This window comes from Podarcis filfolensis (assembly GCF_964270895.1).
Source record: "Podarcis filfolensis genome assembly, chromosome: 10".
NCBI classification, from domain to species: Eukaryota; Metazoa; Chordata; class Lepidosauria; order Squamata; family Lacertidae; genus Podarcis; species Podarcis filfolensis.
The window spans coordinates 70,183,085-70,201,030 of NC_139612.1; the positions used below are offsets into that span (position 1 = coordinate 70,183,085).

Here is a 17,946-nt window from a genome sequence, read left to right on the forward strand (position 1 = left end):
CACCAGATGGGATCCAAAACGGGAAACTTACCATGTAGAAAATCCTACTCTTGCAAGGAGGATTCTTGCAGATAAGTGTCGCTCCCAAACACGTGACGCCACTTTTCAGCGAGGGGACTATTTCTGCATAACTAAACCGGGGATGTTCCACGCATCCCTAAAGGGAAAGCGTTTGCCTAGATTATGCTGAAAGGAAAAGCAGCTTGCAGGATTAGGGCTGTCTGTAACCACATCTTGTTCCGAAAGACCTTGCCAGTGAGAAACTGGAGAAGGCCAGGTCAACGCGCTGGAGTTGCCCCACATTACAAAACTGGGCAGCTTAAGAGGGCAAAGTTCACCAGGACACTCTTCCAACTTACCTTTGATAACGAGTTTCTAATTTTATGAGGCAAGTGGTCAAGTTTGAAAAACTAACGAAGTGTGGCAGGAATGGAGTACAATCAGAGCAACCAGCCCACTATCTCCACTCCCCCCACCAAAGGGGGGGGATCAAATGCAAAGAAACAGTAGAGGAAAGCCTTAATTAACAAAGACCTTCCTACCATCAGTAAACTATTTTCTTATCTTTAGTACTATGTGATGGTTTGGTGCTTGTTTTTCACTGGACAGCTGACAGGGACACATTACTTCTGGTTTCATTCCAATTAGCGCCCCCTTCCCTTCTGGGTCGAGGATCATCAGAAATATCAGCATTATTCAAATTATGACAGTTTAGGAATATAGGAAGCTACCTTATACAGAACCAGTCCATTAGTCTACTGAGTTCAGTATTGTCTACACTGACAGGAAGATATCCAGAGATCTCTTTTGCACCAGAGTCTCTCCCAGCCCTACCTGGAGATGACATCAGAGACTGGACCTGAGACCAGAGACCTGAGAAGCAGGTGTTCTATCCACAGAGATCCCTTCCCCAATATCCCCAATATCTGAAGGCAGCCCTGTTTGGGGAAGCTTTTAATGTTTGATGTATTAGAGTATTTTAATATTTTTTTTGGAAGCCGCCCATGGGTGGGGTACAAATAATAAATAATAATAATAATAATAATAATAATAATATTATTATTATTATTATTATAGCTTAAAACAGCCTTTATTTTAGAATACAGAAAGGGAACCTTAAGGGACATCTGCAAAGCAACTTTTAAAGGGAATCACATGATATTGACATATTGGGGGGGATTTTGCATCCACACGATCCAGACTGAAGATAGAACACCCATGCAAGCCATGCCATCTATTTGAGTAAAAGGTGTTCTAGAATTAAAGAGGAGCGTTCTGCACACTTCTAATTTATTGCCAACAGACTGAACTGGGAAAGCAGATAACCCGGGGGAAGTACCCTTATAGCTTCTTATGAACATGCTACATTAGACAATTGGTCCATACCCAGCCTAGATAAGTTTCCTCTTCTTGTGATCTCAATTCCATCCCAGCCCTGCTGCTATGAGCCTTTGATTTTGGAAGCCTGTGTCCCTCCAGATTGCTGTTTGATTCCAACTCCCGTTAGCACCAGCCAGCATGGCCAATTTGTCTGGGATGGTGGGAATTGTGAAGCCAACACCATGTGAAGGATCACAAGCTCGCCATGCCTTCTGTCAGTAAAAATGCCAGGGATTGAATGTGAGAACTTGTACATGCAAAGCACATGCTCTAACACTGTGTGTGCAAACCTTCCAGCAGCAACATTTTAAACACTGTATTCTATATGAAGGAAATATATACAGTGGTACCTCAGGTTACATACGCTTCAGGTTACATACACTTCAGGTTACAGACTCCGCTAACCCAGAAATATTGCTTCAGGTTAAGAACTTTGCTTCAGGATGAGAACAGAAATCGTGCTCCGGCAGCGCGGCAGCAGCAGGAGGCCCCATTAGCTAAAGTGGTGCTTCAGGTTAAGAACAGTTTCAGGTTAAGTACGGACCTCCGGAACGAATTAAGTACTTAACCCAAGGTACCACTGTATATTGAATCTATTCATCAGCACCAGGCCTCTGCATTGAGTCTTGTGTTGCTGGTGAGTGATTTACTTTATTTTTCCATCTATAAGAAACCCCCATGTATAAGACGCCCCCTATTTGGGGGGACTAAGATTTAAGAAAATGGGGGAGATGTATCCATGCATAAGACGCCCCCTAATTTTGGCATTATTTTTTAGGGGGGAAACCTAGTCTTGCACGCTGAAAAATACGGTATTTATGTATAATGATATCTAGGCCAACCTTCACTGCAAAGATTCCAGGACAGTTTAAGAGAGATGTTGAGAGTGGAGGGGCTTTGTGGGTCCATGTGGGTCCTCTCTGATTAAGTACCCAACGCTATTTTTCTAGAGTCATTAAACAGCCCTGAACAAACCACATATCCTTCCCCATTGTATCAACTGTATCCTTTAGAAATGGCCCGTCTAAAGAACGCTCTAGCCTTGTGCATGCAAAGTGCTCAGAGTTCATGGTAAACAAAATCTCTGAAAATATTACAAGGTGATGTCGAGAGGCCATAATCAAAATTGTCAGTCTTGACAAGGAGGAGGGAGGCTGAGGGTGTGGGGGGATAAATAAAGAGTGAGCAAGCAGTAGGAAGGAAGCAAAAATACAACAGTTGTAACATGTCACAAAGCTCTTTTTGGTTCAAGAATACCAAGCTCAGACATGCAAAAACAGCTCCGCAAGCAAAATTTTTCGAAGTCTGACTCACAGAGGGGCAGGGGTGGAGGGGGGGGGTCATTCAAGAACACACTGGGTAATAACCTCAAGGAGATGAATATAGCAGTGGGGATTTGCATGAGATACTGAGCAGGCACCGTTGATTAGGTAACTGAGGGAATGCAAACTGGTATGATTGCTCACACGTTGCTCTCATGCAAATAGTCAGATTAGCACCAATAAAGGAGAGTTTATCACCATGCTTATGTGTTAAGATGAGAAGAGGGCCCTCTTGGCTGTGCAATTGGGGTCTTTTTACTATTCTTAGCACTGTGAGCTTAACCGGGTTTATTTCGAGTAAGCTGCCTCCTCTGTGATAAATAGAGCTGCCAACAGTGCTCAGAGAGTCCAGATTACAAGATGCACATATTAGCCTAATGGGAAATGCCCCAAAGTCAAGAGCAGCCTCATGTGGGAATGGAACAGGGGTACAAGAGCAGGATCTGCTGGGGCTGGTATGCCTGAAGGGAAGAATTTACACCAGAAGGGTACACTGAAGTTAGTGAAAGATTGATTTCTCATTAGCCCACCCCAAGAACACCCACTGACGTCTGCCCAGGCTGCTGCTGCTGCTTCCAGGGGTCAGAGCTTGTAGAGCTCCTAGTTTTCCCAGAGGGGCTATATCCTGCTTTAGATCTGAAGAGGCTGAATCCCTTTTCTCCTCAGAAGAGATCCCTATCATGTGATGGAGCTTTACTGCATTCAAGGTCAAAAAGCCAGTAAGGTTCATTATCAGAAACATGAATGCAACTAGCTCACCTGAATGCAGCCTACCTGGTGTTTTCCAGAATAAAATGGTAGCTCTTAACTGCAGTTCTTAGTCCTGTAAGCCAAAAGCCTTTCTTCAAAAGACATGGGGCATTAACATACCATACAGGGGGAGGGATTCATAGCAAGCTTATTTGATGATTATCCTCTTTTAATGTATGTTGGGTCAAAGGGAATTTACAATTTAAATGCAAAAGAAAGCCACAGTAAGCAATATCACCATTAAACAGTGGTTCCCAGCTGGTGTTCCATGGACCTCAGGGAGTCCATGTAACCCACCCAGCTGTCTGGTAGATCCTGTTCTTGGGGGCCGTGCTCTCATGCAAGATCGCAGCGCCCTAAAACAATGTGAGATTGCTTCCTGACATAACAGTATTGCTTCTGGAACTTGCCTGGATTTGAAATTTGGTGAAGTGACTTAAAAATGGGGGGCTGAGTGAGGAAAACCATTTCAGATTTCCTTTCCCGCCCCTCACTCCAAACATCTCTCTCTACTCAGTGAGTTACATTAGGCAAGGAAAGGAAATTGCCAAAGGCCAACCAACAAGATTCATTGATCAGTGAGGCTCTGAAACTCAGCTAGCTGTCCTGATTGCAGAACTCAGTAATGTAGGCATCAGGAACACTTCTCATTCAGAACTATTGCATGGCTTCTTTTTATCAAAAGAATTGATTCCAAGTCGGAGATCCTACTGGCTAAGCAGGCAGGCAAAGCAAGCCAACTAGCCCTGAAAGCCACAGAACTTTATGGGTTGTCTTCAATACTAATCATATTCAGAGCAGACTCACATAAATTAATGGATGCGCCTAACCTGTTGTTTCCCCCCCCCCTTAAAAACATACAAATAAAAAACCTAACCCACTGGGCAGGTATCAGAAAATCAAACAAGCCAGGATTTAATGAACCATAGTTTAATAAATCAAGAGTCAGTGTTATGTGCAAACCAGGTCAGTAAGTGAATGCACTGGCAAGATTCGAGTGGTATGTACCTATTAATATCATTGAAAGAACTGTCCTGGCTTCCATTTTGGTATTAACCTTTTCAAATGGGCCCCGGTTCAAAAATAGGCTCCATCTGAAGGTGCCAAAAGTAGGGGAAGCATCTTGACAATTCTTCCAGGGGTGTGAAATTAGCCGGAGACTACAAAACATACATCTGATAGCCATGGTAGGATGTTCACGGTGGCGGTCGCAATTTTTATTTCCCCCATCCAACTGATGTTTTGTCATAATGAAGCACTCGCTGCTCAGGAAGGATTCTGAGAAATAGAAAAATAACTGTCTCTGGGAGGAGTGCAGCAGCAAAACACATGGTGGAAAGAGGGCAAAAGTGAGCCATTTCTGCCCAAGTTTTCATTAGAGAAAAACTTGTGTCTCAGCACTACTTTTTGAAGCTGTAAATAGCCTGGTGCCCAAGTATGTAAAATACTGCCTTTTTCCATATAAAGCTGCCCATCAAGATCTTCTGGTCCCTCTCTGGGTGCTTTTAGGCAGCTGATGGGCACAGAAGTGGCCTTTTTTGTCATAGCACCCTACATTATATAACTCTCCCCTTAGACAAGTTTTTCTAACATTATTTTTTAGGCATGTTTCCCCGGATTTTCAATTAACATCTTCAGCACTCCAACAGTTTTAGCTGCTGGCTGTGTTGTTTTTAATAATGGTTCAGTGTTTTAATACTGTGTTTTTATTGCACGTTTAACACACTGGCTGGGCTGGGTTACAATGCTGGTCATAAACTATGGTTAAGCAAACCAGTTTGCATGCTAGTCTACCATTCACTTCTCCCTATATGGAGAGGGAAACAAACTATAGAGTTGCATCTAAAGCAACCATAATCACTGGTTTAAATGCAACACAAAGTCATCTGCTTTGTGGTTTGTTTCCCCAAGAATGGCGGAATGGATAGGGAGGGCTCACGGTTTGTGCATCCTATGATTCAAGGCCAGGATTACATCCAAACTCAGCCACTGTTATACAGACTGAATAAACTGTTTTATTTTGTAGTGAAGTACCTTGCAATCTTTATGAAATGAAAGACAAAATATAAATCCAAAAAAACAGATGAAGAGCTTTAGTCTGAAACACCTGGGTTCAGGTAGCATGAGCTCACTAGATTACCTTCAGGCAAGCAATTCTATCAGTTAACACCCCACCTGTAAAATGGGAACAGTAAACTTGTTCACTGGGTTATTTTGAAAAGAAATGAGTGACAGGATTAAAGTCCTTCAATATTAAAAGAGGAAAAACAAGGATATTTTGAAGGAATCGTGCCACACCCTAGCCTGAGGGCTACAGGTGGATTATAGCATCCACACAATGATAGGGCTTCCCTGGCCCAAAGGTACACCACCTGAATTAAACACAGCTCCACCTACACCCTTGGCTCAACCGCAAGGGCGTCTGTCAGGGAATCAGGAGCAGGAGCACTGGGGAGAGAGGATTGGGAGAGCGAAGGGGAAGAATCCGAGGGCAGCGTAGGGGAGTATGACAGTGGCCCGAGAGATTCCATGAGCTTCTCCAGCGAATCAGAAGATTCCCAGAAGGGGGCGCCGATGGTCAGGGCAAGGGGGGTCCCAGGGGGGACGCACCAGAAACAAGGAGCCAGAGGGGAACCCCAAAGCAGCAGTGGAGGATCGGGACCAGTTTCCCCACCAGAGCGTAGTGGGGGGGAGGAGTCACATGTGTCAGGGGCAGTGTCTCCTCCAGAGAGGGAGTCAGGGCTGACCACGCCTCCAACGGAGGGGAGGTCAGTTGCAGCTAGCCCCCCCGAAGGGGGAAGCAGTGACAGCAGCAGTGGAACGGTCAGGAGGAAAGCTGCTGGCTGGGCGCGCGCGCCAAGTTCAAATGTGCAGGCGCGCGGAACAGCAGGAGACCCGGATGGGGAACCAGCTCCTAAAGCCCGCCGGAGGGAGGGAGAAGGCTCAGGGGAATCAGCGGGAGAAGAGGCGAGAAAGGGCGGAACCCTGGCGGGCAGGCGGACCCAGAGGAGGAAGGAGCAGCGGAGAAGGTGGAGCAAGGCTAGAATCTTAAATTGGTGTCAAGGGGGAGGAGACTCAGACGGAGCATCAGCGGTCTGACACTTGAGACGTGGAGCTGCGCGCTGCGGGTCTGGAAGTGAAACTGAACTTCAATAAAGACTTTTATACTTAACAACGAAGCAGCGTTGGTCCTTTGTGAGCTGGGACCTAGGGTAGCTCTGACAGCGTCCTTTATAATACAACCTCCACAGTTAATGCCTCCCTCCAACCAGCTTAAACACATTTCCATTCTCTCTCAAATTTCCACCTTCTACCAACACCCCCCCCCCTCTCATTCCCACTCTAACCTCAAACTCACTACGCAGTTATTTCTATCCCCAGCTCCTACTGCCAGCACCTACACCAGCCTTCCCCAACCTGATACCCTCCAGATGTTTTGGACCACAATTCCCATCATCCCTGACCATTAGCCATGCTGGCTGGGGCTGATGGGAGTTGCAGTGCATAATTGGTCTGGGACACATCAATCTGGGAGCAGCTGTCCTTTAAACCGCCTGTTTCCCAGAAGGAGATGACCTAAGGATAGCCTTCAAGCTGCCTTCTTCCACCACATTTACTCTTGCATCTGCATTATATTGCACTTGTCTGCCTCAAGGCTTACCCACCTAAGCAATTACCTATGAATACCAAGGATTAAGCCTCACAAGAGATGAGCTCAAGGCAATCCAACACATTTTTTGGCAGCAGATCAGAGTTTTCCATTAAAAATTCCCTCAGCAGGAAGCTGGCACCAATCGCGGTTCTGAGAAGGGTGTCTACGTGATGGATATGCATTTCCAAAACATGCCTGCTTCAAAGAATCACAGGGCTGGAAGGTACCCTAAGGGTCATCAAGTCCAACCCAGGAATCAATGCTTCACACACTGCTTTTCTAGGTGCATGCTTTAAAAACCACTGAGGGGGTAAACTGTTACTGCCACTGGCAGTCTAGGTAAAAATAAAAAAGTGTTCACATCCCAACAAGAATTGCCTTGCCAAGATCCCAAGCTCAGACCTCTCCAAAGGGAGATACGAGTTGCTAGATGCAAGTTCCTTCGTGCTCACAAAAGCCAACCTTCCCTCCCCAACCGTTCCCATATGCATCATCAGCCTGTCACAAACTGTTGCTTCTCTCAGCAAACCGCGCAGAACATGCACACACACATCTTGCTTCCTGCAGAGAATTTGTTCCAATGAACCACATAAGCAACGCTGGCAAGGAATCACATGTAATTGGATGACATCACTAGGCAGAGCGTGCCATTTGCGAGAAGCTCCAGCACTCTGGGGCCTAACCCTGGGCAGCTTGAAAGTGGCGCGAAACCCTCAGCCAGAAATTAGTGCTGCTCTCCTTCCCATCGCGATAAATGACAGAGCTGTCAATGGGCTATGGAAAATGAAGTTAATGAGCACGGCATTAATCAAGAGACCTTGTTCCAGTCACAGAAACAGCTCTCTAAAGAGCGGAATCACGCCCATCCCATTTTTCTCATGGGAACTTAGTTGAGATTAAGTCAGCATTTCAAATTCCACGTTAAGTCTCTTAATGGTGGAAAAAGAGGGGGTCTTGTGGCACTACAAACACTGAGCGGCACTGTGCCATATGCTTTCATGAAAATATTTGACAACAAATAATACAATATAGAAGGCTTGTACTGTTGAGTTCTGGACATATATTTATAGAAAAATGTGTATCTTGTCTTACAAATTTTGTAGCTGGCGTCATCAAAAAATGTCCAGGGGCCTTTGTGCACAGCGGGTGGTTTTAGCTACCTAGGTTGTGGGTTGAAATAAGCAATAAAGCAGTTTCCTGTTTTAACACATTTGACTGCTATGCAACTAGCTCGTGCTACTCTCGTCTTACACCCATTCCAGACGCAAAACAGAGTATGGTTTCTGAAGCAACAGAAGCTGCTTGCATATTACATTAGAGGTGGGGGTCCAGTGCTTCTCACCAGAATATCCTTCCATCTCAAGCTGGTCATCCATCAAAGCTAGCTGGTAAACAGGAGAATAGGGTGTCCATGTGACATGCTCAAGACCACAATACCTCAAGGACCGCGCCTTCCCATAGGAACTGTCCTGGACCCTGCACTCATCAGCCGAGGCCCTTCTTCATGTGCCTCCTCCAAGTGAGGTCCGGAAGGTGGTAACATGAGAACGGGCCATCTCTGTAGTGGCTCCCTGTTTGTGGAATACTCTCCCCAGAGAGGTTTACCTGGCACCTTCATTACATATATTTAGGCGCCAAACAAAAACATTTCTCTTCTCCCAGGCCTTTGGCTAATTAAACAACCTATGGCCTTTCAAACTGTGGAAGCAGGTATTGTTTTGCTTCTTACTATGTGTTTTTTGTGTTTTTACATCGTTTGTGCCACATTTCTACCCTACAGCAGACAAGATACAAACAGAAACCTGGCAGTGTGATCTCCTGGGTCCTAGGCAAGGTGGAGTTGATCATGGGTACAAAACGGAGGTCAGGCGTAAGAACAAGGTTTGAGGGACAGTGATCCAGCCCTCTACTTTAAAAGGTTGCTGACCCCTGATTTTACCTGTGGCTGGCTACCCCTTCTAGCTAAATACCTGATGAAGGGGACAGTAAAGAGAAAGAAAGCTCTACACTGGGGAAGGGGGAAAGAAACCTTAGCAAAGCTTACCTAGGGGTCTGTGGTGATGTATTCAGTTTTGGCCCTCACTTCCAGAAGAGACGTTATCCATTTCCTGTGTGTTGCATTTCTGCGCTCACCAAGAAACTGATCACCAAATAAGTTTGTCCAAATAATGTTTATTGGTGTTCATGTAAATACAAAAACATATCACTACAGTAACTTGTCTAAAGCATTCTGTAAAATGGCAAGAGAGATGTGTGGTTCAAGAAATTCTTTAGATCCCTGCCAAAAAAAATCTGCAAATTTTGCTCACTAGTACCTCCAGACACATTCAACACCAAAGTAGGGACAGGAAACAAAGAAATGTGTGTTTTCGAAACAATCTTGTTTCTTTTTCTCTTCTGCAACATGGGGACATTAAGCTAAGTTAGTGGCAGTCAAGATAAGATGTACATTGAGATAACTCACAATGGTTGTTTTTATTACTATGAGTGTTTATATATATATTAAAAACTGTTATAAATGTTTGGAATGTGTGTAATCTTTGGGAACACTTGATTTAAACATTTGTCAACATTTTCTATTTTGTTACTAACATTTTTTGGGTTAGATGCAGATTTGTTCTGACAGCTCCATTAGCTTCACTTGAGGTTAAGGGGCTTACATAAAAACATTTGCCAAGGCTCCATGAATATTCTCACGGAAATTTCACACCGGCAGGAAAAGAAAGTATAACTTTTAGATTACGTGAGTGAAGATAAGAGAAATGTGAAATATTGACAAATCATGCATTACAAGTATTAGGAAAAACTAAGTCCATCAAGTACTTGACATTTTATAGGATTGAGAACACTGATTCAATGATGTGTGCGCTTGAAAATAAAATGAAATAGAAAGTTACTTAACATTTCCATTCTCAGCAAAGGAGAACATTCTGACAGCTGAAGAGGCAACTGTTTTATTATGCCACTTGCACGATTGGTGAATATTTACTCCCACACTTGGGAAAGGAAACGGGGTGATTGGCATTCTGCACATGAAGCACATGCACAGGATACTGTGAGCTGCCTAGAATGGGAGTCCACAGCAGAGAAAAACTACTTCACAGAGATTCAGAAGGAAAGAACAAGAAAGCTTATACCAGGGGTCAGCAAATGTTTTCAGCCGTGGGCCTGTCCACTGTCCCTCAGACCTTGTGGGGGGCTGGACTATATTTTGAAAAAAAAGAAGAAGAACGAATTCCTATGCCCCGCAAATAACCCAGAGATGCATTTGAAATAAAAGGACACATTCTACTCATGTAAAAACACACTGATTCCCGGACCGTCCGCAGGCTGGATTTAGAAGGTGATTGGGCCAGATCCAGCCCCCGGGGCTTAGTTTGCCTACCCATGGCTTATACAGTGGTACCTTGGTTCTCGAACTTAATCCATTCTGAGAGTCAATTCGACTCCCGAAACCGTTTGAAAACCAAGACGTGGCTTCCAATTGGCTGCAGGAGCTTCCTGCACTCAAGCAGAGGCCGCATCAGACGTTTGGCTTCCAAAAAACTTTCGCAAACCGGAAGACTTACTTCCGGGTTTGCAGCGTTCATGAGCCGATTTGTTTGGGAGCCAAACCATTCGAGTACCAAAGTACCAAAGTACCACACATGGTAAGTGAACTTGCTAGGCTCGTAGCTCACTCCAATATGCTGAAGAGGTATTTTTAAATCCAAGCATATTACATGATTATCATCACATACTGTGGAGCAAAAGCAGTGGAGGGAGCAGTGATGGGAGCTGAAGGAGGAAAAGGTAACTGGTTAAAACCACCTCTCTTCATGTACTCGTACCTCCATCCCTCTTAACAGCAACTAATAATGATGATGATGATAATTTATCTATATGCCACCTATCTGACTGGGTTGCCCCAGCCACTCTGGGTGGCTTCCAACAAATTAATATTTTTTTTAATAACAATTAAACACATTAAGCACAGTAAAACATCAAACATTAAAGTTAGACTTAACCACTGGGTTAGAGTCCATTCTACAGACAAGTGCCCTGTTGTTCATGGAACAGCAGGTCTAGATCCATTCTCAACACAGGCAGTGAGCTTCACATTTCTATTTGCAATGAAGGAGTTGTCTAATCCATCACAGACAGAAATGCCTTTAATGCCTATGTTCCGGTTATTCTGGGCTAGCTGTTTTGGGAAGCCCTCTAGTAACAGTAAAAAGCTAAATGCTGGAGGTTCTACCAGGTATGCAGAAGAGTGCGCTCAAGAGTCACACTTTCAAGCCCAAGGCAGAAGGCGGCACTAAACTCTGGCCAGCATTACACAACCATCAGGGATTCAGAGCCACTTATGAGAGTCTCACACAGCTTGTGGGTTACTTCCTTACTGCAGCTTTCCATGAACTGGCAACTGCTATTTTAATGTGCAAAAAAATGTCGATTTTACATGATGTGTTAATGCACTAAGAGCATTAAATCCTAGGTTAGTATCTTGGTATTCTAGGCATAAAAAATAAATCTTACATTTCTAAATAGTCTGCTGCCAAGGAGACCAGGTCATTTACCTTGCCTTCAACGTATATAATACAGGTGTCTTGAAATGCGGCAAGCAAATCCCATAATGCGAACAGAAGATAAACTGTACATATATCACCTAAGGCCCATGAGGTTGTTAAGTGGCAAACCTTAAGCATTTTCTAAGGCTACCAGCATTGCATTGCTCAGAGTAAAGCAAGACCACTAATTGGCTTAAGGGAGATTGATAAATTACATTGATAAACCACTTAACCTTTACTTTCTCAGTCTAAGATAGCAACTGATCCTTTCTGGTGACCACTACCTTAAGGACAACCTGTGGAACTGCGTTACACAATTAGAGCACTGTGATTTCGAACTGGTGTAGCAGTACAGGTGGCAGATATTCCCATCTTCACTAGACTGCTCAGAAATTCATCACACACCCTTTAAAAAGAACTTTCCTTCAGGACAAGGTAGACCCTATTTTTAAAGTGCGAATGAAAAACAGTATGGTGGATGGGAACTTGTCGACACATTTCACTCTTGTGAAGCACTGGAATGTGCACTCCATTCCCATATAGATGCACAACCATGTTACTAAATCGCTAGCCTGCAATAAATGAATAAATAAAATGATACGTCTGGCTCTTTTACTCATAAGAGGGCACAAGGGGGCAGGGCTCAGCAGCAATAAAAGTTAAAAGCTTGCTGGAAAAGAAAAGGTTTCACACAACAACAAAACACAAAGAGGGGGAGAAAACCACTCATGGCTGGGAGTTCTATATACTAGACACCACTATGGGAAAGGATGTCTTGTGCACCACCAGGCACACACCTCAGAAGACGCAGGCAAAAAGGCTTCAGCAGATGATCTCAAGAGCTGGCATATTCATATGGCATGACTTTGTCCCAATACAAGTTCTGAAACCCCAACATTACCCATAAAAGCAATTTGTGACACACCACAACATGTTCTCAAGTACTAAATATATATATATTTGGCAGCAGCGTAATTGCTGGGCATGCAGATTATATTGCTATGTTTGGGCAATGGGAACACAAGCACTAGCTGCTCTAAAAGGCTGTGCATCCTGAAATGCTAGACCAAGGATCTGGTTGCTAAGCAACATGATGCTACACTTAACTTCCCACACATATTTCTGGATGCACATGGAGTCATCAGCATGATGCAGCCGGGGAGAAGCGACCTCAACAGCTAAGACTTCTGTAGGTGATTACATTTCAGACAGAAAGCATGCCTGCCTGCCATTGAATGCCCCTATATTTATTTTATATGCCTAGAATACCAGGATACTAGGCCAGGATGTAATGCTCTTAGTGCATTAACACATTGTATAAAATTGGCATTTTTTGCACATTAAAACAGCAGTGGCCGGAAAGCTGCAGTAAGGAAGTAACCCACAAACTGCAACTGTGTGAGACTCTCATAAGCGGCTCTAAATCCCTGAAGGTTGTGTAATGCTGGCCAGAGTTCAGTGCTGCCTTCTGTGCTTGAAAGTGTGAATCTTGAGCGCACTCTTCTGCATATCTGGTAGAACCTCCAGCAGCTAGTTTTCAATGATGACTGCTTTTAGTTTGCTTTTACTGATTTCAATTGTATTATAAATTTTTCTCCCACGGGAGTCCCTTTGAGACTTTTAGTAATAATAATAATAAAAAAAACCAATAAGTGAAATAGATAATAAAATACCACCCTTCATTTGAGGCTCACAGGGCAATTTACAATATGAAGACACAAAAATATATGCCATAGTGCATTTTATTAGCTATTTCACTTATGGGTTGCTTTTTCACAAAAATCTCAAAGGGACCCACGTGGGAGAAAATTTTATACTACAATTCAAGTAAACAGAACATTGAAATCAGTCAAAGCAAACTAAGAGCAATCATCACTAATATGTAACAAAATATCTCCCCCTGCCCAAGCCACAATATTATTGTGGTTTTGAATAATTGTCTTCTGGAAGGAACTAACTGTCTTCATTTTCCAGTCCAACTTCCTTTTTACAAGTACCCTCCTCTTTTTTGTGTTATTTTTAGATGTTTCCCCTTTGGAGTAAATTGTGACTGTGTTCAACTTCCTTGGTAATTTCCCACTTACATATAAATCACTGTAAATTTGACTATACGCTTGTAACTGTTTCCCATTTTTTCAAACAACAGTCGTGCCTGAAACCAGGCTCTGGATGCCATTTACGATGAAGCGTGACATCGCCTCCTTCTGGTCCCCATCATGGCTCAGAGACTTCTAGAATTAATCATGAAACCTAGACATGGTGTTCCTCTCTGGCATGTGCAATTTGCCCTATGGCGCTTTGGCTTCTTTAACTATTGCATCCTACTGAGCGCACATTGCTTAGTTCTACCCTGTTCCCATTGGAAGATCCAACATATTTATACCTCATACCCTAGAAATGACAAACCAGCTGCTCTGCAGCTTCTGTCAGCTTTTCCGCAGAGAGCCGTTCTGCCACTTTTTTGATATTAAGTACTAGCAACCTTGGGACGCGGGTGGCGCTGTGGGTTAAACCACAGAGCCTAGGACTTGCCGATCAGAAGGTCGGCGGTTCGAATCCCCGCGACGCGGTGAGCTCCTGTTGCTCGGTCCCTGCTCTGCCAACCTAGCAGTTCGAAAGTATGCCAGTGCAAGTAAATAGGTACCACTCCAGCGGAAAGGTAAACAGTGTTTCTGTGAGCTGCTCTGGTTCACCAGAAGCGGCTTAGTCATGCTGGCCACATGACCCGGAAGCTGTATGCCGGCTCCCTCGGCCAAATAAGCAAGATGAGCGCCACAACCCCAGAGTCAGGCACGACTGGACCTAATGGTCAGGGGTCCCTTTACTTTTATCTTTACTAGCAACCTAGTACTTTCAGTTCAAGCTACTCGCTGTATGAGTTGACTTGTACCAAATCTTGTACCAAAATCTTCCCTGCTCAACTCTCCTGTCTAACAGGCCCTGCATGCAAACAGGTGGCATTTCTGAAAAGCCTGCCCTGAAGGTCCTGAACTTCAGCTTCCTATCCAGCAAACCTAGGTTTTGTTTCCAGGAATACACCATTCTAGTTTTGTTTGCTGGTGAGCACTTTGACCGCCTACTCCTCCCCAGCACTTCCTACCAGCCAATCCAGACGAAGCATGACAGCTGCAGCCTCAGTGCCAGACAGGTCGCTGTGTGGCCTACATGCTCACAACTAAATGCAAAAGGGCTGCATTTAGTCATTAAACACAACAGAGAAAAGTCTGCCAGCAGACTTGAAAGGAGGCAAGGGAGAAAAAAGTGGGGACAGGATGGTCACACGCCATAAAAATCCCACATGTGGCTTTTTATTTGGATATTTTAAACACAATAGATTGAATACAGAATATAAAAGCACACAAATATCTGCAAAAAGGCCAATTTTAAGGTGGTCCAAGCAGCACTTGCAGAAGAAAAGTGTGTGGGAAACCATTTCTGTCTTTAAGATCTCCTAGTTTAGAGACAATGTTTATACACCAAGGTCTGAACTTGTGAAGAGCTCTTTATTACCCTGGAAATGCTGACAAATGCAATCAAAGATGCAGACGCCATTAAGTCACATCATAATGCCTCTGAAATACACGCTGGAGAGGCCACACCTGCAGCAATCAATTGTTTTAATTCCCATCTAATCTCCAATTTGTGCTGTCACAAAAAAAAAATCTATGCCACTAGCACTTTTTAACGTAGCTAGAGGCAGAATGGACTGATAAGAGCTGTCTCTTTCCCCTTTGCCCAAGCACAGCAATTGTATACAAAAGGGAAGAGTGCCCAGCGGGAAGAGACTTCAAGGGTTATAAACCTAAAATATTTTTCCAAACACAAGGCATCAACTTATCTAGACTCATTTCGGTCTGGCTTCAGGCCTGAATATATGGGGGGAAAGCCTTGGTCACCAGGGTTGATGACTTTTATCAGGACAGAAAAGACACGCCTGTTAAATTCTTCCCAACCTCTCAGCAGCTTTCGATACCATTGACCATGTTATCCTCCTGAAGTGACTTTGAGGGTTGGGTCCCTACCAGAAAATAAAATTGGCAGAACGTTGCTTTACCCCAGGTCCTGCAGGGTTACATCCTCTCTGTTTAAAATCTTTATGGAAAGTATCATCTTGAGTTTTGAGGGGTGCCATCTATATTCCGATGACACCCTTAGCTCTCAAAACCATCTGAATGAGGAGGTCCAGGGCCAATGTCTGGAGGCAGTGATAGGCTGGAATCCTGACAAAACACAGATTCTGTGGGTCCCAGATCAATGAGTGGGGTTGAAGGGAGACAACTTGCTTTGGGATTGGATAGCACACCACATAAAAGGTGCATGTAGCTTGGAGATGCTAAATCTTTAGCCCTAGAGTAATACCCTGCCCATCTGACTGAGTTGCCCCAGCCACTCTGGTTCCAAGGAGTGGTCCCAAGTGTTATGGTGCTATAAATGTATGCTGCTCTTGAGTTAACTGACTGAGATGCAATTTTAAGACACGTTTTCATTGTATTGTTTTATGTAATTTTGTATATAAAACCACCCCAGGCTCCTGTTCAGAGAAAGGGTGGGGTATAAAAACAATAGAAACTTGCACAATTCTCAAAAGCTATGTGGTGCAAATTCGGGGGGGGGGGCGGACTACGGTAATCTTATTAACTTGTGGTGGAATAAAAACAGTGTTGCACCTTAAAAGCTGAAGCTTTTGTAGCCAAGTCCCTTTTTCAGAAGCATGAAATGGCCAATTACTTCTTTATTAGGGTATTTACATACCACCTGCCAATCAAATTCAGGCCTGTTTTAAGTGGCAAGTATAAGGTAAAAATAATAAAATTGATATACTAAAAAGGTAAAGGGACCCCTGACCATTAGGTCCAGTCGCGGCCGACTCTGGGGTTGCGGCGTTCATCTCGCTTTACTGGCCGAGGGAGCCGGCGTACAGCTTCTGGGTCATGTGGCCAGCATGACTAAGCCGCTTCTGGCGAACCAGAGCAGCGCACGGAAACGCCGTTTACCTTCCCGCCAGAGCGGTACCTATTTATCTACTTGTACTTAGACGTGCTTTCGAACTGCTAGGTTGGCAGGAGCAGGGACCGAGCAACGGGAGCTCACCCCTTTGCGGGGATTCAAACCACCAACCTTCTGATCAGCAAGTCCTAGGCTCTATGGTTTAACCCACAGCGCCATCCGCGTCCCATTGATATACTAAAAGGCAGCAAACCAAGCATCATAATACTATAAACAAATTACAACACCTAAGCCTATCTTAAAAATCTGAAGAACAATCAGTCTTTGCCCGCCACCAAAAATACACCTGCCTGAGGAAGTGCCAAGCAGGATGGGGGGGGTCCCCCTAGCAGGGGCGCCACACTGTCTCTGGTAACATCCTGCCTCATTTCAATTGGGAGGGACATCTGGTGAAGGTCCTCTGCTGGCAAGATATGGGTAGGCATGTGCTGAGACAGGTTGTTCATGAAGCCTGGTCCCAAGCCATGAAGGGTTTTAAAGGTCAGAACCATGTGACTCATATCTCATAGTCACTGTCAGTATTCTGGCAGAGACACTCTGCACTGACTGGAGTTTCTGAACCATCTTTAAGGGCAACACCACTTACAGGGGCAATCTAATCAGGAGGTTATCGGGTTGTGGTGTCCTCTTCCATTTTGCAGATCTGCTGCAAGCTTGGGTCACTGAGGCAAGGTCAACTATCTCCAGATAAGGGCATGGTTGGCTTGTAGTGTGTGAACACTCAGACCATCCCAAAGATCTTCGCAGAAGCTTATGAAAAGCTTGGCCTATCACTCAATATCCAAAAAACCCAAGTGCTGCACCATCAAGCACAAAACAACCCCTATGCAGCGCCACAAATCCAACTCAATGGTGTAACAATGGAAAGTGTCGATCACTTCTCCAACCTGAAACAGTAGTTTCAGAAATGCACATCATTCTACATTGTCTTCTGTTGGTAGCTTCAGAAAATGAGTTGAATTTCATCACATGGTTAGCAGAACCATCTTAAACCAGATGACCAATATGGATTCAAAAAAATAAACTGAAGGGAAATGAGATGTACTATGTGAGGCTTATCAGGATAGGCCACAGAAAGAGAAGAGAAAGGCAGCTCAGTCAAGACCCTTCCAGTGTCCTGTTTCACCAGATAAATTATTCCTTTTGCTCATTCTAGTTTAATAAAAATTTCATGGCCCTGACAGTAATTATGGCTGCACACACAGATCAATGGTGAGCGCAACTTAACACCCAGGCTTTCTGTCTAGCAGTTGTGTGTGCAGCAATGAAACTATCAAAGAAGACA

General features: G+C 44.2%; 1 protein-coding gene and 1 long non-coding RNA gene across 3 annotated transcripts in view; one reads left to right on the top strand and one right to left on the bottom strand.

Moving 5' to 3' along the window:
• Nucleotides 1-17,946, top strand: part of LOC310743171 — a 194,536-nt gene that overhangs the window by 83,109 nt on the left and 93,481 nt on the right. The window lies entirely within an intron of this gene.
• The window catches only part of AHCYL2 (adenosylhomocysteinase like 2), a 103,294-nt gene that overhangs the window by 69,792 nt on the left and 15,556 nt on the right, over nucleotides 1-17,946 (bottom strand). Inside the window, exon 1 of one of the 2 annotated variants that reach the window (XM_083572820.1) lies at nucleotides 32-208. The exons of the other annotated variant lie outside the window; for it this stretch is intronic. Coding sequence (XP_083428946.1) covers nucleotides 32-34 — 3 coding nt within the window. The 5' untranslated portion in view covers nucleotides 35-208. Of the gene's footprint in view, nucleotides 1-31; nucleotides 209-17,946 lie in introns of those variants that run through there. 2 annotated transcript variants of the gene reach the window in all.